The sequence below is a fragment of the Amblyomma mixtum genome, chromosome 1 (genome assembly GCF_055824585.1).
Source record: "Amblyomma mixtum isolate Tamu chromosome 1, ASM5582458v1, whole genome shotgun sequence".
In the NCBI taxonomy this organism is placed as follows: domain Eukaryota; kingdom Metazoa; phylum Arthropoda; class Arachnida; order Ixodida; family Ixodidae; genus Amblyomma; species Amblyomma mixtum.
The window spans coordinates 97401556-97426139 of NC_143012.1; the positions used below are offsets into that span (position 1 = coordinate 97401556).

Genomic DNA, 24584 nt, shown 5'->3' on the forward strand with positions numbered 1-24584 from the left:
CGGCCGTGAGTACCTGATCCGCGCCGCCCGGCCATGCCCCAGCCCGCCCGACCTGAACCGACCTCGCCGCTCACCCCAGCCCCGTCCCCCGCCCGGGCCACAGGACACGACGACCCGAGACCCGACCGACCCAAGACCCACACGTGAAGACACCGCCCCCCTGCCCCTGCCGTCCGTGCGTCCAAGGACATCGGCCGTCAGCTCCCGGCACCCTCCGGCCCGGATGCTTCGTGGACCGGGACTCATCCTTCGATCATCTCATCCACTGTGGCGGCCAGCACCTCACCACTTTCTCCTTTCCGTCCCACTATCCTCTGAAGCTCATCACCATTTTGCGCGTCTCTGTCACCGATCGGGACGATCGCTCGGTGGCCCCGGGAAGTGTGACGAAGACGACGACGCTGGCAGTGGCGCGGAACGGAGCGTATGCGCTAGGCCAGCGGCCATTAAATCATCTCATAGCCATCGTTCACCACGCCTCATTCTTCGGCTGGCGGCCACGTTACAATATTATGCGAACTACGTTGCAAGTAGGGCTTCACTGCTACTTTCTCTTTGCTGGACGTATCTGTCGTAGGGACAGAACCACGCTGTTATTTTAATTATTTTCAGCATTGCTTGCGCGAATGAGGCTAAAACCTTTGTAGAGTAACTTGCTTTTTGTAATCATGTCGAATGGGCTAAAACATGCAGCTCAAATGTTCCTTATGAAGACATCCAAATTGTTCATCTTTGTAGAAAACGAAATTGCCAGAGGCACTCGCACACCGTGAACGGACCTGCAGGCTAGCAGTGCAGGACGAATGCATTCTGTAGAAGCTTCAGCTGTAGGTCTGAACTTTCCGCCGTGTGGAGTTAGTGAGTCGCCTCTCCGTTGATCTCGAAAATGAATGCATGCAACTAGCTCACATTGTTGCGAATGTCTTGTAACATCTCAAGTACTATCGTTGGACGAGTATTTTCGAAGTTCGGTGCTCCAAGTTCAAATCAACTAAGTCAACATGCCTGCTACTACAAAAATTATTTTGGAACCAAGAAACAAAAATAAGAAAAAGGGTCCCAGCCCGTGAGCCTGTAATTAAAGTAAGAAGTGCAGAGCATCACCTATTTTAGCATCGACATGTATAACCAGCTCCAAAACATCGATTCCGCAAAAAGAAGTAAACGCCGAAAAACATCCGCCGATTTGTTACATATAAACACCGCAAATTACGCGGTTTAGTCACAGATCGGTGTTGACCCATGGTTAAAAGATCGCCTGACTAAAAATCCCTTGTGCCGAACATAGTTGCCGAAAGTGCGTCAGCGAGAAATGTCCGATCACAGGAGCACCACTAACGGCCCGGCCCTTCTACCTACAACGCATTCAAGCCTCTCCGCAGCCTATCTTGCACGTCATCCCAAGCACAGGTGCCGACTTCACCTAGGGTGCAATAGACTCGTCCCCTCCCCCGGCCTCCCCGAGATGGAGCCACCCGTTCACAACGGCGCGCGTGGCAGACACGCAGCGAGGCGGCATTTAGAAGGAAAGAGAGAAAGAGAGAGAGAGAGGAAGAGCCGCGGCGACCCTCGGAGAGCGTGAGAGCTTGTCTCGATTTTTGCTCGGCGCGCCAAGTCTCGGAGTCGACGCGGTGCGCGCCACGCGAACTGGTTGGGGCGCTTGTTCGCTGCCGCCGAAGCAGCAGCGGCAGCGTCAGGTCGGTCGAAGGAGGCTCGACACGCCAGGCCTGCACCTGGCTCTGCGAGGCGGTTGCACGACGCGGCGTCCTTTGCCAATCAAGTTTCGCGCGCTGCTCTGACGCTGTGTTTGCTGAGCCGGCGGCGTCTGCATATCGCCCCGTTGCATCTCCCGTCGTCGACGCCGCCAAGGCTTTTCGTCTGATCCCGCCCAGCTGCGGACGGGCACGCCGAGGATATTTGTTTGCCGCCGCTTCGAGCGTGTGTGTGTTTGTGTGTCGTGTCTGTGGCTGCTTTGCGTCGTTCGTGCTTGCGTGTCGTTTCGCCGCGGCTTGTGTGAATGCGGCTGTCGTCTGCGAGTAAGCGATTTGTGGCTCCCGAACACGCTGCTGTCGTCTGCGTCGCCCAGTGAGTCGTCTGCAACGATCTTTCGAGGAAACAGCTCCTGCCTCCGATGTTGTGAACCCTTCCTTGGAGTTAACCGTCCCGGCATGCGTGAGACAACAACTGCAAATATCAGTGTGCCTCTTATCATTCGCTTGAATAACGTCAGTGCTGTGAACACACTACCGTGATGGAGAAATGAAAACCCGTGCTGTGAACACACTACCGTGATGGAGAAATGAAAACCCCGGTGTTGTGATGCCTTCGTGGAGCACCCACTCACAAGGAGCTCCTTCTCTCTTGAGAATCTGATGTCATCGCAATAAGATCAAGATACTTGCAAGCAAGTTTCGCGCGTCTCGTTGGCGTAAGTGCGTGTTGGTGTTACATATCGGTTCGGCTAATACCGGCTACTGCTGTTGTCAGCTAGGCTCGTGGTCAGCCATACATCCATGACAGCAGTTCGGTTCGAAACTTAGAGCAACGGAAAACTCCGGAGCAACCACGACCTCGCCATCTGCTCCGCCGAAGAAGGCGTGTCGGGTGTCGCTCCCTTTCCGCGCGAGCGCTTCGGCAGATTGTAACGGCAGGCAGTCCATCAGCGGAGACACACAACGGTGCCTGTCCTCCGAGCAAACAAGACAGCCGAACTGACGCTGCAACTTCGGGACGTCACGCCGGTCGACCGTTCCATCGACGGAGACAGCTCGAGTAGTTGGTTGTCTCGGACGGGGCCGCAAAGAGAAAGAAGGAACCACAGAAGTGCGCGCGCGGTCTTCGCGGTCGCGCATGCGACGTCGTGCCGTGATTGATGACGGCTGGCCGTCGCCCTAGCTAGAGTGCGCTGTCGAGCCCTGGTCGACTTCCGTCGCACAGTCGCCTCAAGTGACAAGGCCTCCTCGGCGAACACGCCGAGGCACCGGCAAAGCGAGGGAGGACTCCGGACTAATCACCCGTCGTTAACGCCGGCACTTTTTTTTTTTACTTTTTCGCGCGCTGCACACCGGAAACGCCACTGCGTGCCAACCGGAATATTCAGCTATTCGCGGAAGCCAACTGCATGTCGTTGTTTGCTATCGAAGAGTGCCTGAATACGAACGCTTTGCAAGCCGAGTTCCTGCGCACCGCAACGCCCTTTATACGCTCGCGTAGTAGCGGCTAGTCTTCATATTTTACGAGCACTATCGGTTGCAGTTCGACAGGAAATAACCTTGCAGAAGATTAGTTGTTTCTCAGCAGACGACACCGCGAACTGCATTCTTTTCGTCTGCTAGACGCTCGTGTGCTCGCCTTCACGCATTGTATCGTCTGCTAATCGCGACGACAGACGGTACCGATGGACGACCGTCTGCTTACCGCCGACGAACTTCACGGAGTCTCGGGGCACGCGGCGTGATTGCCTACCGGCGTTCCGGAAACCGGAATTTGTGCTTCACGAATATTGTGCCAGCGTACACGAATGACGGGCTGCTGCGACGTGTGTTACCACGCAGCCGCGATGTGTGGGAGGCGGCGTCATCGCCTCGCGTGCAAGCCCTGGATACTACTCCTCCTCCTAGCAGCACTGGTGCAGCGTGCCGAACCGGGTCGTCTGCACCGTTCGCGCCGGGGCCAACAGCAGACGACGGCGGCCGACCGAAAAGGTAAGCGGGTCACGACGCCACCTACAACAGAAACAAAACAAAACTGGTATGAAGAACGCAAAGTAAAACACTTGACCGCTCGGATAGAGTGGGGCCGGGAGATATGGTGGGGTTGGGGCTGTTACGCGTGCCGCTACGTAACCGGCTTTTGTTTTTTTAGCTGTTTGTTCGCGGCATTCCTTCTTTTCAATTCCTTGTTCGCACGTACTACTATCGTCTGCGAAGGCTGTGTGTATAACACACGTAGACGTGGACGACGAAGGCCCCAATTGGTATGCTCGGCAGCGCCGCCCTGCGGCACGAGCTCGCGGCTTCCCTTTGATGTCGGTAGCCAGCTTGGATCGCGTAAGTGGGCCTCTGTATAAACCTGTAAATCAAGCTCTCGCCGGGCGATAAGATCGGCGAATTTGCGCGCGCGCGAGCGATGTTATGTGTCGCCGATCTTTATGAGGATGCGCCGGCGTATTCCCGCTAGGCCTGTAGACTAGCCCGCCATCCCCGATAATCCCGTAGTAAATTGATGAGCTGCACACGCCGCCGGCGTTATATGGAAATAAGAAGAGCACACAAATCGTTCTGCGCACAAGTGCCCGTAGATCTCATTGGCGATTCCAAGTCGCTGTAAACATGGCCGATACAGGGTCTTAAACGCTCGCAGTTGCTCACCGCAGAGAAGCTGAACGGATCCGTTGGAGACGCTCGATGAATGCTTAAATAAATCCGAGTTCTCCCGGGTGCCTTGTGGGAAAACGTGAACTCGGGACCAAGCTCCTAGTTGCGGGTGTTGCGAAGATTAAATCTTTCTTGTCCCGCTCAAAGGACTCGCTCTCTGAGTGACTGGTAGTGATTTGTTACTTACGTACGACATATCCGGGAAAAGCCTAGTAGGCGGCAGATCTTCTGCACCCCCTGTCGCCGTGCAGTGAGCGAATGGATCGACTGGCGCGAGCGTGAAACGAATGGCGCGTTCTCCGCGGGTCGAAGTTCAAACCGCTTTTCGCTTTTTCCATCGTGTACTACACGCCGGGCTTCGTGAGGAGAATATAGAATGGCGAATGCCTCTTGGGTCCAGTCGGCGATGTCTTCTAAAGCAAGATGACCGCCCGCCGACGAGTGAATGCCTTGCATCGCGTCTGCTTATCGCTGCACCGAGAGCATGCATTTCGCGTTGCGGTGTCGGTAAGTAACCACGAAAGAAAGAGGGAAGGAACGCTTAAGTTTTGGAGAGCAGCGTCTATATTTAGCTACCTCGATATACAGCGACGATCCTGACACACGGGCGGCCTCTTCGCTTAAAGGCTCCAGTGAAAAAGAAAGAAAGAAAGAGTTCTTCCGTTTTAGTGTGACGAATGCCGCTGTGCATTTCATATATGCGGACCGAGGCTGGAATAGGAGCTCTCTCGAGCACCTTTACGGAGTTTACGCAGTCCTCTTCGATAACATATAGCTGCCGCAAATCTCAACAAATCCCCACTAGGACACCCTATCCCGACCGTTTGCATGGTTGTATAGACGCAGGCTGGCTTCAACTCCTGCTGTTTCTTCTCCCAAGCGATGGCATCCCAGGAGCCTCGAAGTTAATGATTTATAACGCGCCTTAAAGCTCCACGCACTGTCGACGACATGGTCTGCCTGGCATGCCAGCAATGAAGTGTAGAATAAGCTATATTGCCAAAGAGGGCAGTGCCATTACCAATACGAATACGATAGTTAAAGTAGCCGAAGAGTTCTACTCTAATCTATACAGTAGCGAATGTAATCAGAGCGTTGAGAGACAAGCAGTAGCATACAGCAATGGGACATCCCGCCAGTAACGAAGGAGGAAGTAAAGAAAGCCTTAGGAGCAATGGAAAGGGGGAAAGCAGCTGGTGAGGATCAGATAACAGCAGATTTGTTGAAGGACGGACGGGAGATTGTGCTCGAAAAACTAGGGACCCTGTATACGCAATGCCTTGTGACCCCTGAGAGCACCAGGAGCTTGCAAGAACGCTAACAATATAATTCATAAGAAAGGAGACGTCAAAATTTGAAGAATTACAGGCCGATCAGCTTACTGACCGCCGCGTACAAGGTATTTGCTAAGGTAGTCGCTAATAGAGTCATGGCAACCTTAGTCTACAGTCAGCCAAATTGTCAGGCAGGCTTTCGTAAAGGGACCGGAAGAACGCTGAGTGGGTGAGGGAACAAGCGCAGGTTAATGACATCTGAATGGAAATCAAGAAGAATAGATGGGTTTGGGCAAGGCATGCAATGCGAAGGCAAGATAACCGATGATCCTTAAGGGTAACGTAGTGGCGCCTCCATTGAGCGGCCGTGGTAGTGGATACCAAGTATAAGGTAAGCCTAAGGGAAGGGAAGGGGCTTCAGAAGGTTAGGTGGGCGGATGAGATTAAGAAGTTTGGTGGGATACCGTGGCCGCACCTGGGCCAGCCCTTACAGAAAATTTTTTAGACAGTCTATAGACTGTCCATAGACTTCTGTCTATGAAGTCTATAGACTATCTATAGAAAAATCCTAGAAAACAGTCATAGGCATTACAAATGCTACAGACAGTCTGTAGATAATCTATAGATTTATGGCCATACACTTTAAGGGGATTTTTGTCTGTAGACAGTCTATAGACCATGAATAGACAAAAATAAATATCTATAGGAAGGCAATATAGACTATAACCAGTCTACAGACTGTCTATAGACCATTTGTATAAGGGTGGACAGGGTTCATTAGAGAGACTTGGGAGAGGCCTTTGCCCTGGTGATGATGACCTTGAATATCGTGCTACAAGGAGAACGCCGATGGCTTCCTCATGCAAGGACTTCGCGATGCCTGACTTAACGCTAGGCCTAATCTTATCTCACCAGAGCGTACCAGCTAACGTGAAGGGTCTAGGATCCGCTCCGTGTATTTTGATCTCATTTACAACTGCCCGTGGAGCTATAAACCGCAAACGGCTCAGAAACTGCATCCTGCCTGGCAGAAATTGTTTCCTTTCCGCGAGACGCAAGAGCTTGAACAGCGCCCATGCATAACCGGGCACGCAGCCAGCCATCAGCCATGGAAGCGCCTGCTGGGCCGGCCGCCAATTAATGACCTTTCGTCGTAAGCTTTGTGCGAACACATGGGGAGAGTGAGTGCGTGCGGTGGAAAAAAGGCTTCGGGGTGGGGAGAAAGAAGAAAAAAACCGAAGGAGAAGGCAATTACCGCAACGCGGCCCCACGTATGTGCCCGGCCGCGGTAATGGCACAATTACTACGTGCGGTGCGCTGAGTGGCCGCATAACACCGGCGATGATGGGAACGCTATATGCGCGTGTGCATATGTTTAAGCGGTTAATCGATGGCAGCTGGCAGTACACGATGTGCGGGTGAGCTGGTGAAAACAGGCCAGAAGCGACTGATTGCACTTCCATGTAATCGTAGCTATACCACCATCTTCTCACGCGTGGTGAAATCCCCTGAAACAACTGGGGAATTTTTATGGGTAACTCTGAGTGTGAGCGCGCTTATTTGAATACGCAGTGCATTTCTTACTTCGTCAAGAAAAAAAAATACCGAATGCCGGTTTTCGTTGGCAAATTTCAAGCCTGAGGACCAGGAGGTTTGTTTCGAGATTTACCCTCAAGATACGGAAAAACACCCGTTGGGCATTAGAAAGACCAAGAAATTGCGCTTTTGTGAAATTAATCATCGGACGTACCCTTGAGATTAACTCTGTCAAGGCATAAGCTCGGGCAAGTTGGTACCACATTCCAAGAACGGTAAACCAGCCCAAAACACGGGACGAAGGAAGAAAAACTACACACAACGCGTTTTGTGTCGTTTTCGTGCTTCGTCCCGTGTTTTGCGATGGTTTAACGTTCTTATGACCTTTGAGAAAGAGACCAACATCGCGCATTTGCTTAGTGGTAACTGTACGTATGCAACGAGCTCTGCTTAGTTTGAAAACAACACAAGAAGCTTTTCAGGAAGTGCAGAACTCTTCACATGATCGGGATATGTCCATCGATCTCGCTCTGTTTCGGTGCAACCGCTAACCGCGAGACCACGGCCACCTAACGAGAATCGCTGCGCCAATGTCGGATCGCGCACTCGCCGTTACTGCGGACGTCGGGAGGTCAAAAAGAAACACCAACCGCGACGGCCAGGTGACGCTTGGAAGAGCCGACTTGACGAATGTTTAAAATAAAAAAAAAGGTAGTGGTTTAGCTCTGGTTAAACCTGGAGGATTGCGAAAGCAAAGAGGAGAGAGAGAGGCGATGGGGAGTGCGCGGCGGCCCCGGCACGTTAGGTATGCGCCGCTACTGCGCATGCGCAACTGGCGAGCGCGGCGGCGGCACCTCTGAGTCACCCTCGCAGCGACGGCGGCGGCGCGCCAGCTGTGCGCCGTGTGACGTCACTGCTCCTCGCGCATGCGTAATATGCCCTTTCGTCAGCTCCACGAAATGGCTCGGCGACTCGCGTAGTATTGCTTTCGCAACAAAAGTAGAAAATAAAGTGACCAGCTTTACGACGACCCGTCTACGGCTTGTGGTGTATGTACTCGACACACGCCGCGAGTCTGTCGTGCTCTCGGCCGGAAAGGGTAATGAGAGAGGGAGCAGATGCGGAGGGGCCATACAGAGGCAGCAACGATGGCGGCGAGAACTGCCGAAAGGCAACCTAGGTCGCTCGCTTGCTTGCTTGAATGCTCGTCGCTGCAAGCACGCTCGCTGACTAAACAACGACCGAGCGTGCGCAAGATTGCAGCGCGCCACACATTGCGTAGCGTCTCAGCCCTACAGACATGCATATTACATCGCGCAGCAGCTCCCGGGCTTCTTGAAGCAAGCCCGGGCGCGACCGAAACGACCTCCCGAACTCGCTGCTACTTTAATTGCCGCCTCGGCGCGACCCCTCCGACACTATTCCTTTGAACGCTGTGAGATTTATTTTTATTATTTTATTTTTTCGCGCACTGGGCGCTTTCACACTCCGGAACGCAGCCGAAGAGACGTCCGCGGTGGCGTGGTGCTTCTGGGGGGGGGGGGGGGGGGGGGGGGGGGGTAGCCGTTTGGGCGGCTCTCGCGGGGCGTGTTTCGCGCCAACGTGTGGGGCAGTAAACGGGGATTAAGGACAGCTCTGTCACTGCAGTGTCGTCGTTGCACTTGGGTGAGTGGGCGCGTGCGTGCGTAGTTGTTACTCGGCTCCCAAGACGCGGCGCTGCTGTAGGCGACGCGGATCTCGGGGGCCCTCGAATTGCCCCTCGCGCCTCTTTGTGAAGCGGTACGTTATGTGCGAGATGCCATCTGAAATGGCGACGTATATGCGCGTCGTGAAATTTGTGTCGTCTGAAGTTGACGCAGGTCGCTGTGTTCGCTAAAGCGTCACGCTGGCTCTTTTTGCGGTACGCGCTGATTTGTGCTGTTGCTTTTTAAATAGCAAAAAAAAGTCTAGAAGCCGGGGGGGGGGGGGGGGGGGGGTGAGCAATTCTCTTTGAGATGATTTATGGGCAGCTGCTGGAGGGAACGGAGGGTGTAGCGCATAGGCGGCTTTATTTACACAGTGGACTTTTTGAGCATTCTCATCGCTCCCTGGCCCCAAAAAAGATATTGAATAGGGAAAGGGCGGAATGATTTACTGTTTCGAAATTTTTCGTTTGGGCTGGGACTTTAGCGTCCGCCCTAAAGTCCATGAAACTTTGAGGGGCTATGCTAAAAGTTTCGATTAGCTCCGAACGTGACGTTTGTGATGCAAGTTCGCGGTGTCGCTCTCGAGATAACAGGTAGTTTCGGTTGCAAGGAAACGTCACCTATTAGCAGAAATGGAGAGAAATCAGGTGTTGAATGGATGAATAATTGCGAGGAGCAGGCACTTTGAAGCGTTCTACCACAGCCACATCCTTTTCAGTTTCTTTGAATAGAAACTGAATGGAAGAATCGCCAGAAGAGAAACGCACGAAAGCGACCAATAAACGCGCAAATTTTACGGTAGTGCACAAAAGTCTGGATATGGCTGTGTAACCGTTTGTGTAGGTTAGCTTGGGTCGAAAAGTCAAAGTAGATTTAGGTTGTAGAAGGAAGAGACAGTTCTTAAGTTTGCAGACATAGGGTACCTCCATGAGTCAGCAGACACGTAATCACGCATATCAAAGTGAGGGGCCGAGTGGATTTTTAAACAGAAGCTATATACAAGGCATACGCTGCTAGTGGTCCGTGTCCTATTTGAATAGCTCCATCACATTTCTTCTTCCTGCATGTTAGCTTTAAAGTCGTCTATGACCGTACTGATTCCTTTTTTTTTCGGCGTGCGACTAACAGATTTATTTTATTTATTTATTTCATACTGCAGATCATCTTACAGATCCAAGCAGAACAAGATAACACAGATACACGGGTAACAAGTAAAATAAAAAGAAATAACAAGTAAAATAGAAAGAAAAACTAAAAATAAAAATAAAAAAGGCATGCAGGATGACTATGCGCTTACATTTTATCACGTCAGAGAATTCCACTCACTGATGGTACGCGGGAAAAAGGAAAATTTAAAAGTGTCAGTTCTAGCAAAGTACGGGGTAAGTGAACCGGGATGATGGTGACGCGTGATGCGTGTAGCTAAAAACGATAAATAGGGTGCAGGATCAAGAGCCAGTTTGTTATTTATGAGCAAGGAAAGAAATTCTCGTCGAATATTTTTTCTTCTTACCTCAAGAGGTTGGATACGGTTAGATTTCATTAGCTCAGACGGAGAATCAAAAGGTGAAAATTTAGAATAAATAAATCTTATGGCTTTTCTTTGGATTCTTTCAATTTTCTTAATATTAGTATTAGTATATGGATCCCACACCACGCATGCATATTCGAGCTTAGGCCTGATTAGTGAGTTAAACGCGAGAAGTTTAACCTGAGGGGGAGCTTTGGAAAGTTTATTTCTTAAAAAATAGAGTTTGCGAAAGGCGGACGAACAGATATTTTCCACATGTGAATTCCAGGACAGATTGTTAGTTAATGTTACACCCAGGTATTTAAAACTGGAAACTTCCTGCAGTGGTGTTTGTCCGAGATGGTACCTGTGCTCAAAAATATTTTTTTTACGTGTCACGCGAAGGAAGTTTGTTTTTTCTTTGTTTAAAGCCATGTCCCATTTCTGGCACCAGGTAAGGATGTTAGTTAGAGAAGTGTTTAGGTCAATCTGGTTATTTGAACATGTAATATCTCTGTACAGCAAGCAGTCATCCGCAAACAATCGAATCTCAACGCCCGGAACAGTTGTGTCGACGATGTCATTAATATATAGTAAGAACAATAAAGATGCTAACAGATGCTAATTAACTTCTCGTAAACTACGTTTACTACCTCCTGTTTATGCCTGCAGAGAGTTAGGAATGCCGACTTCAAAGGTGTGACAGCATTAAGACATGGCCATGTTAACTGGCCGCAGCGGCGGGCGTTTTCTTAATTTTTTTTTTATTAATCTGCCACTGCTATTAACGCGTTCTGTTACCTCACCACGCGCGACGTTTTTCTGGGTGCAAGGTTATTGACCGCAGGCAGTTTATCTTCCTCTTGCGGCTTGAATTGACCGTCTACGGAGAAGAACAGCCCAGTCTTCCACGCACAACCAACAGCATCCGCTCCCGCGGCCATTTCGAAGAGGTGAAAGCGCGGAAATGGAAACGTGCTCCGTGGAACGAAGAGTGAGAAGGACATAAGATCTCGCGTGAAAGATGACTGAGCAAGTTCGGCTTCGCGTAGTTGGAAGAAATGGACGGCGCGCGGTAACGGGGGTGTGCTGAGAGTATAAAACAGCTCGGGCGAGGTGGGCTGATACGAAGAAGTAAAAAGAAAAGAGAGAGGATAATTGGGACGGAGTAAATCAACAGCACGCTCCCGGGGCCGCCGCCTGATGCACTACTAGGCCTTTGCCAGCCGCAATTTTATGTGTTTGTCTTGTTTTCGGTTTGCCTTCGCCCGTAAGCAGAGCTGCTCGTTAGGTCTGGTTTGCCGGCTGTACCCCGCGGGAGCTCTCGGGAGCCATTGATCATGTCTGGGGGCTGTGGTGTGCCTCCGGTTACCAGGACGGGGCGACGTGTAATGGAGAAATGAGTTCCTTCTTCGCGGTCTGGGTCTGAAGCAAGAGGGAAAGGGGGGGGGGATGCGGGGGAAGAGAGATGCATGAGGTACTGACGGAAAAAGACCATAAGGTTTTCTTCCTCTTGGTTGAGCCTGGGCCCGGTCTCTTTCTCTGCTACGGGAATCATGGTTTTTCTCCAGGTCTGGTTAACGTCCACCGACTGCGAGTACTGCTGTATGGAAAGGTCATGAGCCATGGTTAATTTTTCTTGCTTTTTTTTTTCTTTTCACCATGAGCGGCGCGCGTGAGGAGTTGTGCGTCACGACTTTCGACATGCAGCGTTTGTAGTTATTTTTCTATCGTGCGGGCTTAGGTCGTTGGTTGCGCGCACTGTGGCCGTTATATATAAATACCTTCCTAAAAGCCGGACTGACACTTCTGCCGTGCTGCGCGAGCGCACGCACGCTCATATCCATTTTGGTCATTTACTGGCTGTGCCCAACGGCCTCAAGCCTTATTACGCCAAGCGAGTCGCGACCTCTTTTTGTGACCTCGCTGTTGCCGTCGAAGCTCGACCGCGTGTTGCGCAGAGGAATCGGGCTCCAGCCAGTTCTGCTCCGCTCGACAGTCGGTGTCGTCTCGACGGGTGTCCGAGAGGTTCTCAAGCTTGGTCGCCTCTGCCGCGGAGCGCTGCGAGCGTTATACCTCACTTTCCTGTTGTTTTTAAATCTGTTCGCCGAGAGTTTGCGCCCACACTTAAAGCGGACGCTCTAGTGGTGTCAACACACGCACGCACACACACATAAACACACACACACACACACACACACACACACACACACACACACACACACACACACGCACGCACGCACGCGCACACACACACACACGCACGCGCACACACACACACACACACTCACCATTTTATTAACATTGATCACTACAGCTTATATCCTCGCGTTGTGGGCAGGCCGGACTATCGACAGGCGCGTGCTTCTCGCAAAAAGAAAACTAAAGGTAGATCAAAACATAGAATACAGTACGCGGCAAAAACGCGTTCACGTTATGTGCTGAGTAGTCTGTCTAAACAACTAGTTTTTAGTTTTCGTTTAATTGTGTTAAGGCTGAGATCTGAGCAAGTTGGTACATACTTAAAAGCGGCTGTACACAGGGCAACACACAAGAGTCAAGAAATAACTGACACCACGAGCGCTGCAACTTCAGCAAAGGAAGGAAACTGTACTATTTCAGTGGGCAGTCTGTTTAAATAACAGGGAACATAAAATGCACGACACCTTTTTCCATAGTTGGCGTATACCCTCGGTAGTTTAAAATGTTTGTTTAGGCGAAACACTCTAGGTTTATCCTGAGGAAGTTTGAATTTATTCGAAAAAAGTTTCTTGTGATAGCGACAAAAGCAAAAAGATCCGATAGAGGGCAGATATATGCATTAATTAGGTTAACATTCTTGTCCAAGTTTTCCGATAAATGCCGTATAGAATGTCACAATTCGCCTACAACTAGCGTGACCATAGCTAGCGTTGAGCTGGAGGTTCTACATGGGGCTCGTACGGCAGTCCCAGCGCTCAATGAGGTTCTGCATTGTCGCGCAAAGTTGTCGACCTCATTCCTTACCATCCTCAGAATATCGGAGCAAGCGAAGAAAGTATGTTGTACTTTCCTGCCTCGTTGCCTGACGACAGCTCCCTCCTGGAATGCAGTGATTACCGACGAACTGCAGCCCTCAGAGACCGAGAGGCCCATCGCCGTAGAGTTCTCGTTAACGTTCGACACCCTGCAGAAAGGCTATGAGAGCTTGGCGTCTTTGTGCGCGCTGCATTTTTGTGGGTAGGTCGTTGTTAGGGCTCTCCGCTGCCTTTTTTCCCGGTCAAGCTCGAACTTTTTGCGCCTAATTCAAAATCCCCCTCCCTGGAGATAACAATCGCTGCTCTCTTTAGCCCTTTGCTCACTTTCTCCCGGTCCCCCTAAAAGTGGCGGTTCCGGCGCGGAATAATCCGGACAGCGATAATCCTTCGCGATTGGACGCGTCAATTACGCGGGTTCAGGCTGGATTAGCGCGGATCAGTCCGCACCGGGAAGACGACGAACCGAGCTAGGCGCGGGCCGATGAACGAAAGTCGCCCGTTGCACGAGGTTCTTTCTCTCTCTCTTTCTCTCCCCCTTCTCCGTCATTCTTCCCTGTGTTTGCCTTCGGTTCCCTTCTTCCCCCAAATCCCTCGTAATAAACGACGCCCTTTTGAAGGTGCTTTAATTTGACTAGGGAGAAACGGTGTGAGGGCTATAGCTCTGCGCCTTCGCTGCCGAATAATGTGAGACGGCGGCAAAGGCGTGTGAGACCCGTGTGTGTGTGTGTGTTCGGGGGGGTGGGGTGTCAAGGGGTCAAGATAAACGGGCTGCGCGATGGCGTAGCGCCGAGGAGGTCCATCAGGCACGGATTAAGGTTGTTGAGCGCGCCTTATCTCCCCTTCCTGCGAGAGGAACGGGCGTGCGGGTTTGGTCGGGCATGAATTATTAAGGACAGGGCCTTCGGGGGTGTCAAGAGAGACGTCGGAACTGACCGATGTGTTCTTCATTCTTTGTTCTTACGATACGCGCAGCGCCACTAGGGCATTATAACGGGAGCACAAAACATCATAAAACGTATACGTTGTTTTGCGGCAAACCACATCTTCTGGTGACACGTTCCAGTCGTGTATGGTATGCGAAAGAAAAGTGAGTGTTTAAAAAAACTCTGTTCGGCATTGGTATGAACGAACGTTGAACTTGTGGTCGTTTCGAGAAGAAACGTAATGTGGTTGCTGTAAGTAATTTGAGGCACTAATTCCTGTTTGATTGGGAGGAATGATTAAGAACAATTAAAGTCGGAGCCCTTTGCGGCGCTCATTTAAAGCGTACCAGGTAAGTTCTGCTTTCATATTAGTAGGGCCGAGCAATCTGTCAAACTGTCCCGTAACAAATCGAGCTGCAACAGATTGTAGAGACAGACTGAACAGTCTAAACACGAATGGGAAATAAACCTAAATGACAATAAACTCCCATGAAAAATACACCTAAAGAAGTTGCCCCAGGTGATGGCCAGGTTTGTTCGTTTCGGCCACAGGGGACGAAATAGCGAAAATAAGTGGCTGCGAGGCCTTGCCTTGTCTCTGCATTCGCTCTACGCTGTTGGAGGCGGAGGGGCCCTGCAGTTGACCGACTCGTTCAGCCTCGCAAGTCCCAGCTCCGAAGGACGGTGTCGAACTCCGTTATGGAGGAGACTGTACAGAAGGTTTATTTTACATATTTGCAGTCGAGATGGGAGTGCTTCGGTTACAATACAACATCCCGTTAGATAGGCTTCGTAATCCCCAGATTCCTGACTGGGGAATAAAGTTGGGAGAACGATGTCCAATGAGGTGGCCAGTTGTGGACACTGGTGGTACCACCTACGGCACGGGACGCTGCTGATGCTCTCTCGCAGCTGGGTTGATGGAAAGGGGTAGAGGCTGAGTCATCAAAAACTGATGTGTCAATTTGACCACTGCGACAAGTCTTCTGTTCGTTGCCTCCGTGGGATTGCCTCCTTGGGAAAGAAATTTCCTGCATTCTCCCAGCAGGTGAACGAACGTCCTCGTACTCCCCCGCCCGATGTCCGAAACACTAGACCTCTGTCGAACACAGCTGTCTTTCAATTAACAGCAACAGCCTGACCTTGCGCAGCACCACTCCGTCGTCCGGCGACCCGAGGGCAGACTCGGCCACTTGACGCCGCCGCCGTTGCTTCCGCTGCTGCTGCCGTCGTCAGTCCTCGCCGCATCTTTGCTTCACGATGACTCACGTCCGGTAGTAATTCCCCCCAGGCCCGTGTTCTCCGATCTTAGCAATGCGTAGCTCCTTGTTAGCGCTGTCCGCAGGATGAGCGCTGACCAAATGACTCGGCTGAAAACCGTGTTGCAGTTTTCCTCCTTTCTTCGAAGCCGTTCTTTCGGGGTAATGGATACTCTACTAACCAGAGAGGACGCCAGCGTCAACTCAAGGGGCAATTGAGGGTCCCCCCTCCCTTAGCACCCTCTCCAAGAGTGACCCTTAAATCTCCCACCTCAGGCCGGCTGTATTGCCGCTTTTATCAGCGTCCCATTAGTACCAAATTATACATAATTGTGTCGCAACCAGGAGAGAAACTCAAAGAAAGAAAGACAAACACGAGCGGTCGTGTTTATCTTTCTCTGTGTTTATGTCCTGGTTGCGCTACAAATATGTATAATTTGTCACAAATTCAACTAGCCCAACATCTAACTCTTTTAAAGTCCATTAGTACCAGCTGTTCGGTCGCTCGATTAGGAACTTTATTACAGATATTGAGGAAATATGGGCAGGAATATTTTAACCGATAGTCTTTCTTGCTAGCAGTCAGTCCAGGTCGTAATATCGTTCCAGATCATTGGCAACACCATGTATCGTTCTTCATTCGAGCCTCGTTACGGTATCCACATCTGACCCCGGCTCTTGAAAACGGGAAACGCCTTTGTTTTAAAACGTTCGTTTGCTCCTTCGGTGATATTCCATTGCAGCAGTAAGAGGCCTAGAGATTTTTTGGGCAGCTTTTCGTCACGCGTCCGGAAGATGGTAATCATTTTGTTCTCTTGTACGCAATTAACTAGGCTCTCCCAGGAAACAGGCAACAAAGAAATTTCGCGGATCGAGGCTTCGAACCAAGGCTGAGAGGAGATCGGTATTCTTTTTTCTTCATCTAACGGTGTGCGGTATATCACACGTGATGTTGCGCGACATACAGGTATCATTTCAACATAAACAACGACAAAAATTGCGAGCACACTTTGGCAACTAAAGTGTTGAGGGGCGAAAGCCGAGGACACTATGCCAAGACGACTTCCGGTGGGTGTGAAGTTACACCGTTCCCGTGGCTACATCGATACCCAAATTGTACATCTTTCGGGGATCTTAAGGGTTAATTACGCTTAATTACCCATTTTACCATCTAATTTGACACAAATGCGACGTTTAGCTGACCATTCTGTTACAATATTCATTAAGCGGTGACGACTTTCGGTGTATGTGACGTCACACCCTTCCCATGGCTATATCGACGTCCGTGCTATTTCGAAGCAATTTCGAGATTTTTATCTATGAGTAATTAACTAATTAATCTGCAGTCATCAAACTTGGCTTCTGGGTTCATTTTTTCCTCCTCTATCTGAAGCAACAATTGGTTTTCTTCTATCTTGTTTACTTCCCGAGCTAAACGCGTGTGACACGCTTTGCGAACGGACGACAGTATGAGCCATTAAAGGCTTTCGCCTTAAAATGAAACAGTGAAGAGTGGAGCTCCAACACAGCGCACTTCTGGGCGTGCGTATGCGATGCAAACCAAACTCCGTCGCGTGCATGGTATACACGCTAAGCAGAAAGGAATAAAAAAGGAGTAATCGGTCCCCTAGCCCACTGGAGGGAGCGCGCTAGGGCGTATTACAGTCTGCCTTTTTCCGTGGGCTAACGTGCATGGCGGACAAACTTCGGGGCGTTGTCGTCACGGTACTTGATAGGATACAGAAAGAGGAGAGAAAAAAATAAGAGCCAGAAAGATTGTCTGTATCCAGCAAAAGCACTGCGCCGCCTAACGGAAAATGTGGTTTGCGAAAGGCGCGACTCGAAGCCACAGCACGCAGAAATCGCTGACTAGTCAGCATATGGAGAAAGCGGGCAGCGCGCCGCGACTCTTCGGGATATACTCTGTGTGTGCTTCTAAAACTGTGCAGCACTGCAGATGCTATACAGCTGGCTCCCCAATCAAGAGAGATGTGTATAGCGGTGTATGTATTTGGTTGCGGCGGAAGTAGGCGCGCCCGCGCGTCGTCTGCTCCGGTGATGGTTGCAGACGATGCGAAGCTGCGACAACGAAACCAGACGGTGCCTCAAGCGGCGGAGCTTGAAGCTGCAAGGTGCACTGTCGAACTTGATCACTAAGACCTGATTTATTCTTAACGATGGCAGTGCGGGCACGGATGCCCCGGAGTTTGCGATTTTCGAATTGGCTGTAACCAACGCTGAATTCGCCTTCTAGCGAATTTACGATATAAACGGGAAAAGCGGGAAGTTAGCTGAACTACGGCTTTTCTGTTTCTTCTTTCACTCCCACCTTCCCCTACGGCGAGGTTCAGGTGTCCACCGAGATATGTGAGAGAGATACTGCGCCATTTCCTTTCTTCGAAAATTCAGGGGGGCACTTTGTTGACCTAAAAGTGCGGTGAGGCGAAAGCCTTAAGCGCGGTGTTGCTGCTTGTGTCACCGATGTGTGGTTAAGATGTTAATTAAGTGCACAATTGTTTGTGAATCCTAAATGCTGGAGACACTGGAGGGCGTTTGGGAGGCATCCGTCTGATTCGGCGCCTTTCTGCAAACACTCTCCAGTGTCCTGGACAAGGAGAACTACATATGCGTTGGCAGGAAGTAGCGTAGCCATTAGGTTGCTCGGCTGCGGACCGGATGGATGGATGTTCGAATCCCATCGTGCACAAGGATTTTTTTTTCTGGTCTGACTAGAAAAGGCGTGACACCTCTGCTGACAACCTTCTGTCGACAACGATGAGGCATTACAGGCTCTCGCCTTAAAAACCAATTTACATTTACATTTAAGTTAGCTGCTAGCGAAACAAGCGGCATCAGTACTGCTGTCTGAGTCCTGCATTGCGGCCTGTCGCCGCGCACTGTACGCAACAGCGAACTGCTTGCAATGTGGCTAGTACATTCACTGCAGGGTGTGTTTTCTGTTTTCTTTATTTCTTTCTTGGGATGGCGTGCATGCCAAAGCGAGGCTGAGCAACGAGGAGGGCATCGTGTCACGCGTCGGCTGATTTCTCCAGTGTTCCACTTCGCCGGCGGCCTTTTTGAAGGAGGCGACGCCGCCGCCGAGTGGGCAGATTTCCGGCAGCGCCGCGCCGAGATGACGCCGGCACTTGGGTGCCTCGGAGCGATGCGCGGTCGACCGCTTTTTGACCCCCCTTCCTCTTCTGAAAGGGTTAAAGTTGACGTTTCGGTCGGACAAAGAACAGGAACGCATCTCCCGGCATATTTTTTTTTTATATCTTTCCTGTCACCCTTGGCTCCTCAGCTAAGGACGCCTGGAGTTTGTTGGTGCAGCCTGTGTAGACACTCCCTGCCTGTGCGGCATTCCCTTCCCTTCATAACCCGCGGCTGTACGTTCAAATCGGGTGTAGGCCCCGTCGTATCGAGATAACGCGTGTTTAAAGTCAGCGTTCTTGGCGTCTCCTTGAGCAAAGACCCACTGTGATGTGCAGCAGTACAGTCGAACCTCGTTCTTACAAAACGCTTTATAACCAAATACTAGACAGAGGTTGTGCGTTGATGCCGACCACGCGTTTTGTACCATGTCCAACAGTTTCACACAAAAATTTTGATAACTGAAAAATTGTAAAATACTATTGTGGAAATATTGGAAGTACTGATTCATTCTTGTGATATACAGCACAACCTCTCTTTTGTAGTGTTTTCATCGATCGCATCGAGTAGTTAAGTCTCCCATGGAAAACCAATGGGGAACGTTTTTAACAGTAGCAAAAACGTTGTTAGAAAACAAAAATGCAAGAGTACCGTCGTGTCATCTGCGGGTATATTGGTTGTGAAAGCAAAATCTTACATTATATGAAAAAATTGCATTCAAAAAGGGTTTCCTGCTGAAAAAATGCTTTTGTCCAGATATGTTGTGTGAGTGGCAGGCTGAGATGGCGCAGGATACTGAAGATTCCGGAAAATGCCCAACATTTAGAACAGATTTCGGAGAAGAGAAAGCAAGCTTCTGCTAGGCGGAGGAGGAAGCAGTCGGCGCGCTCGCTTATGCAATGTGTAGATAGAGTACACTTATCGTTTAGGCCATCGTCTCGTGCAACGTGCCTGCACGACAGGGACGGGGTGGCTGCAAGGCGCCAGCCAAGGCTAGCTGTCTTCAAGGGATGTCAGCAGCGCCTCACAAACCTAACGAGAGATGGAGTGAAAGACCAGGAAGAGCACCGAGTGTTTCGGACAGCAGGCGCGGTAGAGTTCGCTCGGTCGTCGAGGAAGTGCGCTCTGCCGGGACCACCGCCAAGCCCACCCATGACGGCAGCCGCAAGGACACAAGAGCGTATGGAGTATCTGATGCCTGCCGTATACGCCGCTTTCTCTTCTTTCATCCCCATCACTGATTCCGTTCCGCCGCGTGGCGGTTCACGCGACCGCCCCCCCAAAGTGAGACAGTAGTTTCTGCGCCTTTCCTTTTGTTGCGAAAGCAAGACTACGCTATCCACCGAGCCATTTCGCAGAGCCGAGAGAGGCCATACTGGGCACGCGCGAGGACGACGGCGCACCGCTGGCGCGCCGCCGCCGTCGCTACGCGGGTGACTCAGAGTGACTCAGGCCAGTTGCGCATGTGCAGTAGCAGCACATAGCTAGCGTGCCGCCGCCGCTGCTGCGCGCTCTCCATCGCCTCCCTCTCCTCTCCGATGCGCAGTAGCGGCGCACACCTAGCGTGCCGGGGCCGCCGCCGCTGCCGAGCGCTCTCCATCGCCTCCCTCTCCTCTCCGATGCGCAGTAGCGGCGCACAGCTAGCGTGCCGGGGCCGCCGCCGCTGCCGCGCGCTCTCCATCGCCTCTCTCTTCTCTCCGATGCCCAGTAGCGGCGCATAGCTAGCGTGCCGGGGACGCCGGCACGCCAGTTGTGCGTAGTGACGTCACTTGCTCCTCGCGCATGATGGTCGTGCAAGAGCACGCGAAACGGAGAGACTGTGGGCAATGCAGCTCAGGCAACAATATCTGGCTACGCGGAGATGTTGCTTTCGCAATCCTCCAGGTTTAACCACAGCTAAACCGCAGTTAATTTTTTAAATGCTTCCGCCTTGTACGTGATTGAATTGACTACTTTGGCCAACGATAGGATTAAGAAAATTTAGCTCAAGGATCAAAATGCCGTCAGGTGGTGAGTCATTGGAAACGAGTTGATTTCGTCACCGGCTGATGGACTGCAATGTTGCGCACATCACTGCGTGCGGCGGACAAATCGAGAAAAAAAAGCAGTGCGTGGCCTACGGTTGAAAAAAAGATTACGGCGTAATGTTTTTAAGCTTTGCCAGCGTATCCACAGTTCATCGTCTCCAGCTGTGGTGTGGTTACTTGAAATGCGGGGATCTTTCGCACTGAGTTCATTTGCGATCCTGATAAGTCGTTCGAAATGTCATGCGTGGCCTGCGTGCCAGTTGCACTATAGCTGCTTCTCCTATAGCTCGCGACGGAACTGATGAGCATGAGTGCCATATTCGGCAGAGTGGCCGTTGTGGAGTCGAGAAGTCAGCGATTCGATTCAGGGCGTAGAACCGTACAGGACATAAGGCTAGTTGGTATCCAGAAACGTGAGAGCCGGAGGATTTTACGGGACAAAGAATCTGTGAAGAACAGGGTGAATAGCAGGCGCTGTGCACAGATAAGCGGGTGATTGAAAGTCTTCATAATCAAGTGATTGTGTGCTGTGCGATGTCAGTGGACGTTGTAAAAGCACCCAGGTGGCCGACATTAATGGCGAGCTTTCCACAATGACGTCCATAACCACTGTGCAGCTCCGGGATGTTTTACGCTGCATGGCATACCTACCCATACCTAGCCATACTTTATCATACCATATCATTTCGTATCAACCGTCATCTAGGAAGCATAAAGAGGTTTTTAATGTCTTCTCTACATTCTCGGCGCCCGCCGATGCCATATGGTCTGTTACAACATACTGTAACCTAAAAAAGAAGCTACTAACAAGAAAACATTGATAAACTCTAGAATTCTTAAGCCTGGCTTCTTGAATATCGTCAAACATTAAAAAGCTGACTTTCGTTTGCTGTTGTGATTGGCTAGCGTAGTAATATACGGCGCCGCGGACCGTTGGCCAGTGTTACGAGCTATTGTTTTTTTTAGTTGTATCTTGCTATAGGAAGCTCAGTAACACTTTATGATCGGCATACGTATCGTCACATCGGTATTTTAATCAGCTAGACTTCGTACCTTTCAGCAATGTGCTGCGCCAGCTTCGGCAGAGATGAATCATAGCAAATTTCTCTCGTTCCATCTCACCGGTTCACTGCAGGGTCCCCCTCGGTACGTTTTCTTGTCTCGTAATCCACTCCGTCACCCTATCAAATCGTCAATTATTTGTTCTTCGCATTACGGGTTCATCTGTTCCTCTCGATTTCATTCAGTACTCTTCCGTACTCTACGATGATTTTTTTTCGTTATCTTAACGTTTGCTCTGTCGCATGACCGCAGTTTATTTGCGAGGCACCTAGGGCTGGGGCAAGTAGCTGGGGGGGGGGGGGGGGGCTCGACGTGTCCTATGCGCCAGAACACTCTCAAGGTGAAGTTTGCTCAAACACGGGACGATCCCCAACGAAGAGAGACAGAGCCACACACAGGCGCTGTGTGTGTCTCTGTCTCTCTTCATTGTGGATCGTCCCGTGTTAGCGCAAACCTTCTCCTTAATAGTAACTTGTACCAGTCAGGCCCAACCGAAGTTTTATTTATAATTACTCTCCTCATTGCTGTTAGTACTTTTGTTGTATTTTGCTTCAATTGCTTCATCTTAAACTGTGGTGTTCTCGGTGTTCTACTTTGTTGCCGCTGCCTGCCGGCCTGCCCTTCAAGCCCACTGCGGCTTTGGCAGGCCTATCATGTATCGTTGCTGTGGCAATCTTGCGTTAATAAAGTTTATTATTATTATTATTCAAGTTCCAGAGCACTAGCACGGCTAAGTACCGATCCACCGAAACACCGCCAAACATTTAATTCTAAACGAACAAGGAGCAGCGCATGTGCCCTCAGACCAAGGGGAAGGAATTTCCGGCGGTCATCCTCATCTCAGTACAGTCTTTGTAAAAAGTTTAGAGCCCAGGGGGTTTGCTTCTAGGCCTCGCAGTGGGACTCCTGTAACATTCGTGGTAGTCCCACCCATTGGAGGAGGCAGGACCAGAAATCTTCTTACCTTCAGCAAATTGGAGCGCTGGAGATGCATTACGAACCAGACAGTGTGCTTCAGAAGCAACCCCCCCACCCCCCCCCCCTGGGCTCCAAACTTTTGACAAAGGCTGTACCTTCATTCTAACGTTGCGCCCAGTGTCGTTAACTCTGCACGACGGCCGGCACCGTCTAAAATTTCTGCGGATCATCTCTGCCCACGCTGGCGCCCGGTTTCGCGTTAACTACGCACTGCTCACGCCACCGCGTCCGCAGCTGCTCGGCTGTGCCGACAACTTCCTGTCTTCGCCTTGCCGACGTAGCCGGCGTCTCTCCCCCCCCACTGCCGCGCGAGGAAGAGCGGGCGTAATTTATGCCACGCCTTCCGTCGGCCCCGAGCGGAATGCCGAAAGCGGACTCCAGATGTAAGCAAGCTGCGGACGCCGACCACGCTCCCCCGTCTCGGCGACGACGAGACCCCCACGGGCCATGGCCGTAGAGGAGACCTTCTCTGCGGGAGGCAGCACGCTCATCGCGGCGCAGACGGTGAAGGCTTCGCCGCAAGGGTGCCGAGTTTCGCTGTACGGGTGATTCGGTATAACGGGGCGTAGAGGCACCCACTGATCGGACCGAAGGGCTTCGCTGGGTTTACACAATGAGGCCCAGGTCCTGTGTTTCACTCTGCACGTAATTATACGCATAGAGGGGCGTTGAAAAGGAACTCCTAGAACAGAGGTGAGCGTTGTCATCGTTGGACGGCTGCATATTACGTTGTCTAAGACGTCGTATAGGAGGATGCAACTAAAAAAAGAAAAAAAAAACAGCAGTTAGTAACGATGTGTCCCTGTCTGTGGCGTCCTGTATTACTTGGCTGGCCAGTTACAACAGTAACCGAAGTCAGCTCTTCAGTGTTTGGCTATGTCAAACAAGCCAGAGGGATAAAAGTTCTCGGCCTGATAATTTCACCGTGCGATTAACTTCTTGTTTAGGCAGTATGAGAAAGCTTTAACAACTAACTACTTTTTGTTGCTGAGGGATTATAGGTTTTGGTTTTATACAGTTTAACGTCCCAAATCTACATAGGCTTTCAGGGCTCTGGATAATTTCGACCACCTGGGGTTCTTTAACGCGCACTGACATCGCACAGCACACGGGCCTCTAGAATTTCGCCTCCATCGAAATATGGCAGCTGCAGCCGGGAGCAACTTTATGTGGCGTTCCGAATGTGAGCGGAGCTTCGCTGCGAGGTTAAATTGTAACCGACCATGGAAAGCGCATCGGCAAAGTAGGTGAAAGAGTGTTTTCAGACACACATCTCTAGTCCCGTCTGGCTCACCCTGCAGGCGATGGTGCCAAAAGTTAGGTTACGCGTTTCTTCAGAAAATGGATTCACTACCCGGCCCAGGTGACGGCGATTGCGTTCCGATTCGATCCCACCTTTTTTATTCGCTTTCTGCCGCTGTAGCTGAAGTGACTCCAGGCTCCGCAGTCGCTCTTGGTTATTAATTCGAGCCCATCGGTACAGCAGACGCCTGGCGTCGCCTCATCCACAGCTGCTGAGAACAGTGAGAGCAGGGGCGGAATGCGATCGGAATGGAATTACCGCATCACACCGGCCCCGCTTTCGGCGCGAGACGGTTTCGTACTCTTTTGCCCTACAGGTGTAGTAGAGGTTGCGCTGCGAAGGTTGCGATGACGCCGTAAGGTCACGTGACCTAGGTTGGCCCACTTGAGGTTGCTTCTCTGGGGATTTTTTCGTGCATTTTTCGCCCACGGTCAACGACTACGCCGACGCCGGACTTTCTGCGACTCGAGCTCCTTAAAGCTAT

The 24584-nt window shown here is 51.0% G+C and overlaps 1 protein-coding gene across 2 annotated transcripts in view; it reads left to right on the forward strand.

Moving 5' to 3' along the window:
• Positions 1-1607: 1607 nt before the first annotated feature.
• Positions 1608-24584, forward strand: part of LOC149367277 (tyrosine-protein kinase transmembrane receptor Ror-like) — a 368881-nt gene continuing 345904 nt past the window's right edge. For both annotated transcript variants that reach the window (XM_089554884.1, XM_089554890.1), the window contains exon 1: positions 1608-3704. In XM_089554884.1, coding sequence (XP_089411010.1) covers positions 3521-3704 — 184 coding nt within the window. In that variant the 5' untranslated portion in view covers positions 1608-3520. The remainder of the gene's footprint in view (positions 3705-24584) is intronic.